The 12,266-nt window shown below is 55.2% G+C and overlaps 1 protein-coding gene and 1 long non-coding RNA gene across 2 annotated transcripts; one reads left to right on the top strand and one right to left on the bottom strand.

The window, feature by feature from the left end:
* Positions 1–25: 25 nt before the first annotated feature.
* Positions 26–4,352, bottom strand: COMTD1 (catechol-O-methyltransferase domain containing 1). Its single transcript, XM_079899925.1, has 7 exons — positions 4,049–4,352; positions 3,763–3,890; positions 3,423–3,528; positions 3,215–3,333; positions 3,052–3,106; positions 2,653–2,786; positions 26–2,400 (listed from the first exon to the last, which is right to left on the bottom strand). The coding sequence occupies exons 1-7, from the start codon at positions 4,140–4,142 to the stop codon at positions 2,248–2,250; spliced, it is 789 nt and encodes a 262-aa protein (XP_079756051.1). The 5' UTR covers positions 4,143–4,352; the 3' UTR covers positions 26–2,247.
* Positions 2,758–7,827, top strand: LOC307175083. The gene is made up of 3 exons (XR_013824254.1): positions 2,758–2,881; positions 6,035–6,128; positions 7,788–7,827. It is a non-coding gene; the product is annotated as an uncharacterized lncRNA (long non-coding RNA).
* The last annotated feature ends 4,439 nt before the right edge of the window (positions 7,828–12,266 follow it).

Below are 12,266 nucleotides of genomic sequence, written 5' to 3'. Positions count from 1 at the left end.
TATACACCCACCACACCCCTTTGGGTTATTGCTTTGGAAATGATCCAGGCCCTAGTTAGGTAGGATGGGACGAGGTGTATGGAAAGGGAGTAAGGCGTAGACAGACAGTGTCAATACCCAGAGGGTCTGTAGAATGCAAGTGTATGGGCCCCAGTGAGAGGTCGTTACTCCTTTCTTTTCAGGCAGGCACTGAGAAGCTTGGGCCTAAGTTTGTGACCAGAGTGCCTTCAGGCTATGTGGCCATTGGCCTTAATCTGGACTTGAGCTGAATGATAGAAATTAATAGATGATTTGGTTGGAAAAGTAGGAAAGAGGAATTTTGATGGCAGAAGTGTTAGAAAGATACCATCAAAGGTTAGAGAAGGGTTTTGTTGAACAAATTCATAATACTAGATCTGTGGTATAGTTTGAAGTCAGAGAGAACAGATAAGAAAATGTAGTACTTACTTATTACCCAAAAAGTGATACATGCTGAAAATTTCCAGGTCAAGAAGAATCTGATGAGAGATTAGCAACCCAAACAAGCTTTCCATACAGGTGGAATGGGGGGCACAAAGGCCCCTTCTGATCTGTTTGTCCTAAGGGACTGGCTGGAATGGCCCATGGAATAAGACACATAACTTAATGGCAGTAAGTTGGAATTTGAACCAGTTTGTTTGAATCAGGCAGGACCTATTGCTAGGTAAGAAGAAAAACAGGAAAGGCTGTCTGCAAGCTAGGTATGAAAGCAGCTCTTGTGTTTTCAGGATACTTAAGAGTAAAATGGACCTATTCACCCATGTGCTTCTTATATACTTTTATAAGTAGGAGAGAGAAGGATAGTTTACAGCCAGGTTCCTGAGGGTTGTCTGAAATGCAAGTATATATCCCAAATACTGTAGGGTTATGAAAGCTGCCAGCTGTGGGCTCATGGGGCTCCTGTGGCCTTGATATGTTAGAAATTAATAGATGATTAATTTATTAATCAGCAGCCTCCAGGTTCAGTTCCACCACCCAGGCCTAACAGATGGTGGCAAAACCTAATTCTAGGCTGATGCCATTTCTGCCTGAGGCCTGAGGCAGTGTTGGTGGAAAGGACACTTCATATCTGAGCCTGATCTTCATTTGTGGTGTGGAGATAAGATCTTCCTATGGATTGTGGAGGTTTAAACCACAGAGTGAAGCACCTGGCTCCCTCTCCACCTGGGCTCATAGGCTCATAGATGTTTGTGTTGGAAAGCTTAACTTTCTCTTCATCTTCCTCTGGGGAACTTGTTAAAAATTGCCTCCTACCTATTGGCCTGTCTGCTTCACACCTCTGGCCAGTGATCCCACTCAGTGTCTCATGTTCTTCATGGACTTCATGGGGAGGAGAGGATACATACTCCAGTCAACCTTGAGGTCCTCAGGCCTAAGTCAAGTGGCCTGGTCTCAGGTGATGTTGACCAGGGCCTCCACTGCAGAGGTGAGGCCAAGCTGACAGTTCTGTGACAACTGGGCAAACGGCCAGCAGAATTGGCGTAACCTACAACACTTACACGGAGCAAGGCCCTTTTCCTGCCATCAGATCCCAGATTGGTCTCCACCGGTTCCAGCTGCACTGAACAGGAACTTTAGTCATTTGCCCTTCTTAGGAAGAGGTGTCAGAGGGAGATCACAGGGGCTCTACCAGGTTTCCAGCCCTCAGGTCCTGTGGAGGCAAATCTCCACAAGGAGCTGGGGTTTCTGACCAACTGCATGTGGGCAGGTCAATTAAAACTTTTTTTTTTTGCGGTACGCAGGCCTCTCACTGTTGTGGCCTCTCCCGTTGCGGAGCACAGGCTCCAGACGCGCAGGCTCAGCGGCCATGGCTCACGGGCCCAGCTGCTCCGTGGCATGTGGGACCTTACCGGACCGGGGCATGAACCCGGGTCCCCTGCATTGGTAGGCGGACTCTCAACCACTGCGCCACCAGGGAAGCCCCAATTAAAACTTTTGATAATCCTGCTTCCAGTCAGCTGGAAGCTCCTGTGGTCAGGCTACAGCCCTGGTGCCAGAGTGTCCTCAGGAGTGTGCCAGGGAGGGGATGAACATCTGTGGCCTCAAGGCTCCCTTTTGTTGAAGATGTAGCCAGTGCGGGGCCTTCACTCCCTACCCCACTTCAGCACATACGGAGGCTCAGAAGATCGTCGTGTCCCAGGCCTCACTTTATTGTCAGATTTAAAACTCGGTGTCAATGGCTGGGGGTCCCAGGGCCCCTCCCTTGAGGCCACTCGGTAGGGGCCAGCCCTAGATCTTGAAGGCTAAGGTGAGGCCGTCGCCCAGGGGCAGGAGGCTGATGTGGACCCTGGCGTCCCGCAGAATGCGCTCATTCAGGTTTCGCACACACTGGGCCGCCTTGTCCTGCGGTTTAGGCTGCAATACCTCTCCACGCCACAGGACCTGCGGAGGGGCGGGGCATCGTGGGGGCGGGGCCTGGGGGGGTGCCTGAGCAGGAGGCGGGGTGAGAGCTGGAGACCCAGGACCTGAGCAGGGGAAAGTGGAAAACCTGGGGACTCAATTCGAACACCTGGGGGCAGGAGCTTACGTGATTGTACTAGGCGGGGCTCTGGGGCAGGGGGGCGAGGAGGAGCCCAAGGAAAAGACGGACCCAGCTCAAGAGGGTCTTTCTTCTCTCCCGGGGCTGTCCCTTACACTGAGCACAGCGAGGACACCTCCGGGTCGCAGCAGCTGCAGGCACCGCTCGTAGTAGGCGGTGCAGTTCTCCTTGTCCGCATCCACCACGGCCAAGTCGAAGGTGCCGGCCTCGCCCGCTGCCAGGAGCTCATCTTGCGGGGGAGGGAGGGGCAGATGCAGCTGAGTCCGCAGGCCCCAGCGGCCGGAAGACCCCGCCCAGGCCGGCCCAGGCGCTGTGACCATTCAGGTACTTGAGGGCCCCTGCCTGCCACTCTGCATGTGGCTGCGTACCGGGTGGCGGGGGGGGGGGTGGGGGCTGTCATTGCCTAAGCCCGCCCGTTGGACCGGGTCACTACCTCGCGCCGGGTGGTCCCATTTGGGAAATGGCGCCAAGGCCCTTTCCGCTCCGTTGCTCACCCAGGGTCTCCAGAGCGGGTTTCAACCGAAGTTCGATCTTGTGCTCCACCTCGGCCTGCGTGCGAGAGGAGCGGGGTCAGAGTCAGCATGTCCTTTCTCCCGGAGCTGGGAGTGGCCGGGCTCCAGGGTCCCGACGAAGGCCTCAGGTGTGTGGGGCACTCACCTGCCTCCACAGGGGACGTCCCAGCTCCGGGGGCCCTGCGTCCACCTCGCAGGTCACCACGCGCCCGGCCGGGGGCAGCGCTAGGGCCAACGCTAGGGCCGAGTAGCCTGTGAAAGTGCCTGAGGACGTGGACACGGACAGGCTCAAGCCAGAGTGGGGCGACGGCCCGGTGACTCCGGCCCCCAGTGACCCCAGCCACGTGCCCTACCAAGGTCCAGTGCCTTCTTAGCCTTGATGAGGCGAGCCAGGTTGGCCAAGAGCTGGGCCTGCTCACAGGTCATCATGGAATCCCCCTGCGGCTGCTCCAAGGTCAGCTGCTTGCGGGGAGGAGAGGGTCGCACTAGCCCTGCCAGTCACCCAGCTGAGCCCCAGGTTTAGAGCCCCCAGAGGCGTGGCTGTGGGCGTGGCCCAGGGGCGGACCTTCATGGAACGCCCAACCATGCCCGGCCTGCGCGGACGGGGGCCACCGACCAGCCCAAGGTCACGCAGCCACGTGGGTCCCTCCCGGCCCGAGGTGGGCGCCCGTTCCCGCTTCCGGCCCTGCTGACCAGGCGCAGGCTCCGCAGCGCCGGGTGCTCCCGCATGGAGCGGCTCAGCAGATACTGCCACAGGGGGCTGTCCTCAGGGGGCAGCAGGCGCTTCTCTCGCCGGGATCGCCATGGAGGGAACCATCTCCCTGCCGGGGAGGGGTGGTGCTGGGTCAGGGCCTGGGGCTCCAGGGCGCCAGGGGTGAGCCTCAGCCGCAGCCAGCCTCGCGGGTTCACGGGCTCTGCTCCTGCGTCCGCCCGCCCGCGGGGCCTCTGCCGAGGATGCCGAAGGCCCGGCCCTACTCACCCAGGAAGAGGCCGCTGGCGAAGGCAGCGGCCAGCGCGGCCGAGCCTAGGGCCAGCGCGGCGGGCACAGAGAGCCGGGGCACGGGCTGGGTCATGGTTCGGGCAGGAGGCAGCGGCGTCCAGGTCACTTGCGCTAGGGCTACTGGGACCGCCCTGGGACCCGCGGGCCCTCGCGGCTCCAACTTGCCCGGGCAGTGCCCTCGGAGCCGCGGCCTCGACCACCATCTGGCGGCCTCATGGCCTTACTGCAAGCCCCGCCCAAGTGGGTCAGTCGTCATCTAGTGGCCGCTTTCGGAACTGTGCCGGCGGCTATGCTGCTTCCTCATCGCTACCATTTTTGCTGAGAACCCCCAGGGGCATATGGGTGGGCGAGTAGAACGTCGGTATAACAGGATACTAACAGGTACAAATGATAGAAATTAAAGGAACCCTGGGAGGGACCGAGAGGTTCAGGGAGGGCCTCTTGGGGGAGGTCACCAAGGATGTCAAGTTGAAGGAATGTATGTTTGGGGGAGTTGGGGTTTGGGAGCCCTGGGTCAGATCTGGTTGATGGGGTGCTGAGACAACACCCTTAGTTAGAATCATGCTCTTGGGTACCAGCTAGGCTTGGGTGTGAGATCTTGGGCCCATCAGTCTCTGAGCCTCAGTTTCCTTTGTGTAAAACTGGGACCACTGTCGTACTATTAATGGCACCAGATCCCATAGCCTGGCACACAGTAGCTGCTCAAGAAGTGGCAGCTGCTGTTATCATAAGTTGAAGATATCTTGGGGAGGAAAGATCAGAGGGCAGGTGAAGTCCCCTTGCAGGGCTGTTCCTCAGGGATGCTATCCAGTGAACAGTGATGGGAACACTGACTGTGTGCCGAATGGGGCGAGGCGAAAGAAGCTGTCCTGGCTTGTGTTAGTGAAGCTGGGCTCAGAGACCACAGGGCACAGGGAACTTGTGTGTCCCGGCTTCACAATTTCCTCTTCTGTAAAATGGGGTTCTTAACAGTTCTGACCTCTTGGGAGATGAAATGAGAAAATCCAGGTGAAGGATTCACACAGGGCCTGGGACTTAGTGGGCTATAGCTGTTACATTTAAAAGGAGCCAGATTCCATTGGCCGTTGCTCCGTGGCTGTCCCCTGACACCAGCCTTCAGCAACCACACTGGGCAGACTGGAGTCCCACCGGGGGCTTTCTAGGCGAGGCTCAGCCCCAGCAAGGCTCAGGGACAGGCTTGTTGGGGGAGGTTGGTGAGGGAGCAGTTTGGCTGAGACTGAAGACAGGGCGAACTAAAGAAGCCCGGAGCTCAGAGCCCGGGACTGACCGGAGCTGCGGGAGCTCTGGGCCCGCGGGAGGCCACGCAGGAGCGTGGACACACAATGAGCTCTTCTGACCCGGGGGAAACCAGAAGTGCTTTCATGGTTCCTCTGCTGAGACCCTTCCACCAGGCCAGGCGGCACTGGGGCGCTGGGCTCAGCCGGGGCTGCAAACTGGCGCTCTCTTTCCTGTCTGGGGGTCTGGGTTTGGGCAGGCCCCCAGCTCACACCAGAACCTCCCTCCCCCCACCTGGCTTCAGGCCGGAGCCCGTGGAGGTGGGAGGCGGGCGGGGAGGGGAGGCATGTCACCATATATCCCCCTCAGATTAAAAAACTAATTTGAAAAGATTAATGTATTCCATTCTTGTTACGCTGGCTCTGATACCTCTGGGCCTGCGGCTGCTCTGCCTCCTGATTATTGAATTTTTATGGCCTGGTAATTAATTGCAGATTCCCTGTTTTGTTCTATTTCTTCTTCTCTGACATTTTAATTTCAACAAAAAGCAGTGGTCTCCATGCAGGTTCTCTCTGGAGATCCTAATGGTCTATAAAACAGAATGACTTATAGACGTGGCACCCACTTCAGTTGGCGAGCGATTGTTTGAACCCTTGCTGATCACGCAAAATTTAATTTTTCCACCTCCCTCCCCCATTCGCTACTCATTTCTTGTCTCTTCCATTACAGCGCCGGTGTCTCAGTTCGCAATGAAGGGAGCAAAGTGTCGCCTCCGAATCTGTTACAGGGCCTTTTCCTAGAAGACCCGGGGGCTGAAGACAAAGTAGGTTTGGGTTCTTTTCCTTGGAGGTGGCCCGAGTGGCGGCGGTGGAAGCTGGGCCTCCCCAGAGGGCCACGTGGATGTGGGCAGCTGTCTCCAGGGGTGGGGGAGGATCATTTCTGCCTCTCTCAATTGCCCTTTTGGCCAAGTGCAGCTGCCCCATTAGGCACCAAGGCACCTGCTGGTCATGAGGGCAGAGAGGATGCATGCCCATACGTGCTGTTGGGTCGACACCAGGAAGTCAGGGGGTTTGACCCCTGCCAAATTCTTAGCCAGACTGGGTCACTGGAAACAGCTGTTCACAAAAATGGATCTGGTAGAGGCCCCTGAGTTACTAACCTAATACCCCCAACCCCTACTTCTCCCAGCCCTGCTAACATCATACAGGCTGGGCGCCTTCCCCCAGGATCCCCCCAGGACTGGGCGGGGTAGGGGCAGAAGAGTAAGGTTATGGAGTCAAGTTGGGCCTAAAGGATTAGAATTTAGATATCTTCAGGGGTCAGGCAGGCAGGTGAGGGGAGGGCGGTAGGAAGCAGTGGGGACTGTGGTGTTCCAGAACTGATGCCCCATCAGGTGTGGCGGCCCCTCAGCTCCCACTCATGTGGCCATGTGGGAAGAAGAGCATATTGTGGCTGGAGCTTCTGATTTTTCAAAAGAGGTTGGAAATCTGGCTTTTAATGTGAAATCTCACAATTTAAAACACTTGGGTTAGACTTTTTTTTTTTTTTTTTTACGCTCCATGTCAGCAAAACTGAATACATCTTTGATCTTTGTGTCTGACCTGGCCCATAGGACAACTGTTTCTTCTGATTTGGAGCATGGGTCAGAGAAGTTAGGACATAAGAGTGGAGTCTGTTGGGGCCAGAGAGGCCTCACTGGCTGGCTGATCACCCCCAGTCCCCAGGCCCTGCCCCAGGAATCCTCCTCCTACCTTTGGGCCCTTCAATCCCCTTCCTGCACTTGTGGGCTCTTCCCCGGCAGCTGTGGTTCTCTCAGAGGTGCCTGTGAGCCTCTGTCCAGGGCTTGCCTTCTTTAGGCCTCCTGTCTCCACAGACAAACTTGCAGCCTGGAGTCTGACCACATCTGGGTGAGGTCTGCTGAGCTTTTCACCTAAGACTTCGGGGGGCAATGCTGTGACTCTAGTGGCTCCGGGGGCCGTGGTGGGCCGAGTGGGCTGATGCAGACAGACCGTGAATCAGGAGCTTCTGGGGCCCCTCAGATGAGCGGGGGAGGACAGGGGCCACGGCCTGCTCCCGCCTCCTCTGTGCTGAGATGCTGTGGAGCTGGCACTGGCAGTGCCCTGGCCTCTCATGCCTCAGTTTCCTCATCTGGACAGGCCGAATGGGAAGTGACAGCATGGGCTCCGGAGTCTGAGGGACTTGGGTTCAAACATTGGTCCACCACTCACTTTGTGGCTGTGTGAGCTCCGAGTTTCTCAGCTAGAAAAATGGGGATGATCCTTCTGTCTTAGTGTTCTGTGCTGTGTAATGAACCACCACATGCTGAGCGGCTTAAAACAATGCCATTTTTTATCTCGTGGTTCTGTAGGTCAGGAGTCAGGCCAGGCCTGGCTGATCCTCCGCTCAGGGTCTCACCAGGTAGAAGGCACCTCGAATACTTCTGGTGTTTCAGATCACTCTGCCTTCCTTTTCTGCTTTTCAGGGCTCACGTGATTCCAGGGGACCCACCCGGCTAATCCAGGATAATCTCTCCATTTCAAGGTGAGCTGGTTAGTGACCTTAGTTCCATCTGCAAAGTTCCCCTTGCCACCTGAGTTGATGACCGAGAGAGTAACATTGGTGGTAGAGATCATGGGAGAGTGGTCAAATTCTGCCACAAACTGCAGCCTCTCAGTGTGGTTGTCAGGATGAAGATAACCCTGCCAAGTTCCCGTCCCCCCTCTTTGAGAACCACGCTGTGAGGTTTTTGGTTTGTTTTTATTTTTGGCCGCGCCACGCGGCGTGCGGGATCTTAGTTCCCCGACCAGGGATTGAGCCTGGGCCCCTGCATTGGGAACGAGGAGTCTTAACCACTGGACCACCAGGGAAGTCACATTAGGTATTTAAATACAGAGGATTCCCTGCTACTGCATAGACAGAATGGGCAGTGGGCATGTTCCTCACAGCCACCCTCTCAAGAAGCTAGCATTGCCCCCGTTTTCCAGATGTGCAAACTGAGGTTCCCAGATGTCAGGTGACATATAAGTGGCAGAGCCAGGTGTGAACCTGTCCCTGTCTCAGCTTCACATAAGAGTTTGTCATCTCACCACTGGCCCAAGTCCAGAGCTCCTATATCCCCTGGAAGTTCATCGAGTTCTCTTGAGAGGCTTCCACCATGTGCCAGAGATTTACCTGTGATCCGATTTCTCTGGTTCAACTCAGGTCCTGGCATTTGGGTGTCTCTGGGATTCCCCAGTGGATGACTTAGATGTGTGTTTCATGGTGTCACCTGCTCCTTTCTTCTTCTTCTTCTTTTTTTTTTTTTAATAAATTTATTTATTTGTATTTATTTTTGGCTCTGCTGGGTCTTCGTTGCTGCCGCGTGGGCTTTCTCTGATTGCAGTGAGCGGGGCCTACTCTTCGTTGCGGTGCATGGGCTTCTCATCGCGGTGGCTTCTCTTGTTGAGGAGCACGGGCTCTAGGTGCGTGGGCTTCAGTAGTTGTGGTGCACGTGCTCAGTAGTTGTGGCACACGGGCTTAGTTGCTCCGCGGCATGTGGGATCTTCCCGGACCAGGGCTCGAACCCGTGTTCCCTGAATTGGCTGGCAGAGGCTTTCAAATTCTTAACCACAGCGCCACCAGGGAAGCCCTGCTCGTTTCTTCTTGATGGGATGGGCAGGGTGCCACTGTCAAAGCCACTCCTGGGCATCATCGCTTTTGCCAGACACCTCAGCTGACACTCAGGAGCCGTCAAATGGTCAAGACTTCATGGGCGTCCTTTTGAGAAATAGCAAAGAAAGTTCCCCTGCATCTCTTCTCTCTCCTCCTTGAGACACTGGCCTACATTGTGAATCCTTCCTTCCCCAAAAGAAGACAAACACACACGTCTCAGCCTCCCCTGCAGGTACCAGACCTGATGCGGCATGTGAGTCCATGGTTGGAAGGAGAGTGATGCTGTGTCGCACCCACGCTCTGGCCCTCCCAGAGTCAGCTGTTTGCCACAGAGTAGACTTGGCTATTTGCAACAAAGTGGATTCTGTTATTTGCAGCAAAGTGAAGTCTGCTGTTTGCCACAAAGCAGCTTCTAGATTTGCAGTTAGGAGTGCTGCCTCTGTGGGACCGATTCTCCCACCTCCAGCACACAGTGTTACCATCCACTGCAGAGCCAACCCCCTCCTTCTGCTTTGCCAACAGGAGCCCAATATTGTTCAGGCGACAATGTGCCCAGCTCTGGGGGATGGACTGTGATCCCTCTCAGGCTGTCACAACCCCCCTCCCCACCCCAGTCCCTTTTTCAAGATATCCAGGGATATCTTGCCAGGGAAAAAGAGGTGCTTCTCAGGACTTTTTATTCCCTGATAATAAGAAATCCCCTCTTCTTGCTTAGCCTTTTCTTACCCTGAATAGGGTTGTGTAAAGATGAAATGCTTGGAACTTTAGCAGCCATCTTGTGGCCCTGAGGCAACAAGGTTAAGAATTAAAAAAAAAAAAAACAGTGAGGATGATGATGGTCCTTGAAGACATTATCTAGACATTAAACCACTCCCAGCAACTGTTTACCTCTAGCCTCCTTGTTATGTGAGAAAATGGAGCCCTTTGTGTTTAAGCAATGATTAGCTATTTATTCTTTATTGAAGTTCATAGCATTCCTAACTGATACAGGCACTCTAGCAGTGTGGTCTGTGCCCAGGGGTGATTGAGAGTTGGTGCTGAGATAACCCCTTTTGCTTTTTTTCAGGTTGAGTGACAGATTCCACACTGAACTCAAAATCACGCTCTCCAAAGGTAAGGCCTCGTTTTCCTCAGGGGTCAGTTTTCTCCCAGGAGATGCCCTATCCCTCCCACGCCTGACGAGTGGAAATGCCAGTACCGTGCACCCCACCCTTGCCCTGCTGCAGACTTGTGTCTCATCAAGCCTCCCCAGTCCCTGGTGAGGCAGGCATGATCACCCACTCTTTACAGACAGGGGACATCTGGGGTCTCATAGGCAGGATGTGGGGATTGTCTCCAGTTCTGTATGGCACAAAGCCTGGGGTCTCCCCACTCCAAGGAGAGTCTCTCTATTTGCATCAGAGCCAGGGGTGCAGGGGCTTCTGGGACAGTGGATGACCAGACAGGGTGGGAGCTTCTGTGCAGCAAGCTGGGTCCAGGTTGGGGAAGCCCACGACCTCCCAGCATAGCGGTCAGGTTTCTGCTGCAACATTGCTGTGTGGCAGCCCCAAGTCTCAGCAACTTCCAAAATAAACACCTACTTTTCTCACTGCTGGGTCAGTGGATCAGCTGGGCTATTTCTGCTTGGGGTTGTGGGTCCAGATCATTCTGAGACCAGCAGCTACCTGGGGGTGCTCTTTCCCAGGGGACAGCATGGGGGCAAGAGGCCAACCACACAGGTACTTTGAAAGCCTCTGCCTCAGTCAGGTCTGCTCATGTTCCAGCGGCCCCAACAAATCACTCGGCCAAGCTCTGCATAGGGGGCAAGTGTGTGTACTCTGCCCTCTCTATGGGGTGGCACTGTGAGCTCACGTGGCAAAGGGTGTGGCTGTGTAGCCCTATTATGGGTCAGGGAGAGAAGAGTCAAGATCAGCAGTTCAATCTACACACAGATCCCAAGGGCCCCTGGGTGTCCCCAAAGCCGTGGGTGCAGAGATCCCCACAGGGCAGGGCCTCAGCAGGGGCAGGAGGGCCAGGGCCCCTGCCTTGTGCCTGAGCTGAAGATTCCCCAGTCTGTTTCTCAGAGGAGGAACTTGGAGCTCTGGGAGTCAGAGTGTCACCTGAGGTTGCAGGGCAACCTCCTGCCTCTGTCCACCTTACTGCCATCCTGAACCCAGCGGGGAGGGAGCAAGGGGTCAGGCTCACCTTCCCTGGGTTCAGCCCAGGGTGCCTACCTCCCCGGGGAGGACAAGCCCCTTTCTTTTATCCCCACACTCAGCATATGCCCATTTTCCCCCGAGACACCAGGACATGGAGCCTGGAACTCAAGGATTCCGATTGCATTGCATGGGAGACTTCTCAGTGCTTGTTTACTTCTGGTGGCCCCTGAGCTGGCCTGGGGACATATTTTGTTTGCCTCCATCAGTATTTTGTTTATTTGAATGGAGCCAACACTAAACCATCAGAAAATTTCACATTCAGATTTGATTTCCATTTCTTTTGAAAGAGCAGCAGATTTGACAACACTGGGCCCATTTTTTTTTTTTTTTTTTTTTGCGGTACACAGGCCTCTCACTGTTGTGGCCTTTCCCGTTGCAGAGCACAGGCTCCGGACGCGCAGGCCCAGCGGCCATGGCTCACGGGCCTTGCCGCTCCGCGGCGTGTGGGATCTTCCTGGACCAGGGCACGAACCCGTGTCCCCTGCATTGGCGGCGGACTCTCAACCACTGCGCCACCAGGGAAGCCCCCACTGGGCCCATTTTGCTGCAGGGCAGGTTGGCTGGTGCTGTGTGGTTCCCCCCCCATCCCCCACGGGTCATGTGCCCTTGCCCCAGTCCCCACTGCTCCCTGCTGCCTCAAACCCAAAGAGGTTCCCTCATATTCCACATTGGTCTTTGAGCTGCTGGTGCATGAGCTGTAACCTCTGGTTTAATCCACTCCCCAGAGGCCCAGAGAGGAGAGACACCTGCCCAGGGTACACAGCCCATCTCAGGCTTTTGTTTCTCTTTCTCGCTTCCTGAGTAAGAACTTCACCTGGATTCCAAAGAGCAATCCCTCTTGTGGGCTCCAAACAAGGATCCCAGACTTTGCCGCCCACCCCAAGCAAAACTGTTCATGTCATGGTTGAAACTCAGAACACCTCTGGCGTTGCTACCCTGAGAGCACAGCCACTTTGAGGGGAAAATCTAGACTGAGATGAGCTTTGGGAGATGTTACAGGGACCCAGGTCTCTGAGTTACATAGGGAATCCCCCTAGATCTACAAAAATGAAATACTAACGGCTGATATTTATATAGCAATTACTGTGTGTCAGTCACTTCAATTACTGTGT

Source organism: Stenella coeruleoalba (genome assembly GCF_951394435.1).
Source record: "Stenella coeruleoalba genome assembly, chromosome: 16".
NCBI lineage: Eukaryota > Metazoa > Chordata > Mammalia > Artiodactyla > Delphinidae > Stenella > Stenella coeruleoalba.
This window is presented reverse-complemented; position numbering and strand designations above follow the sequence as displayed.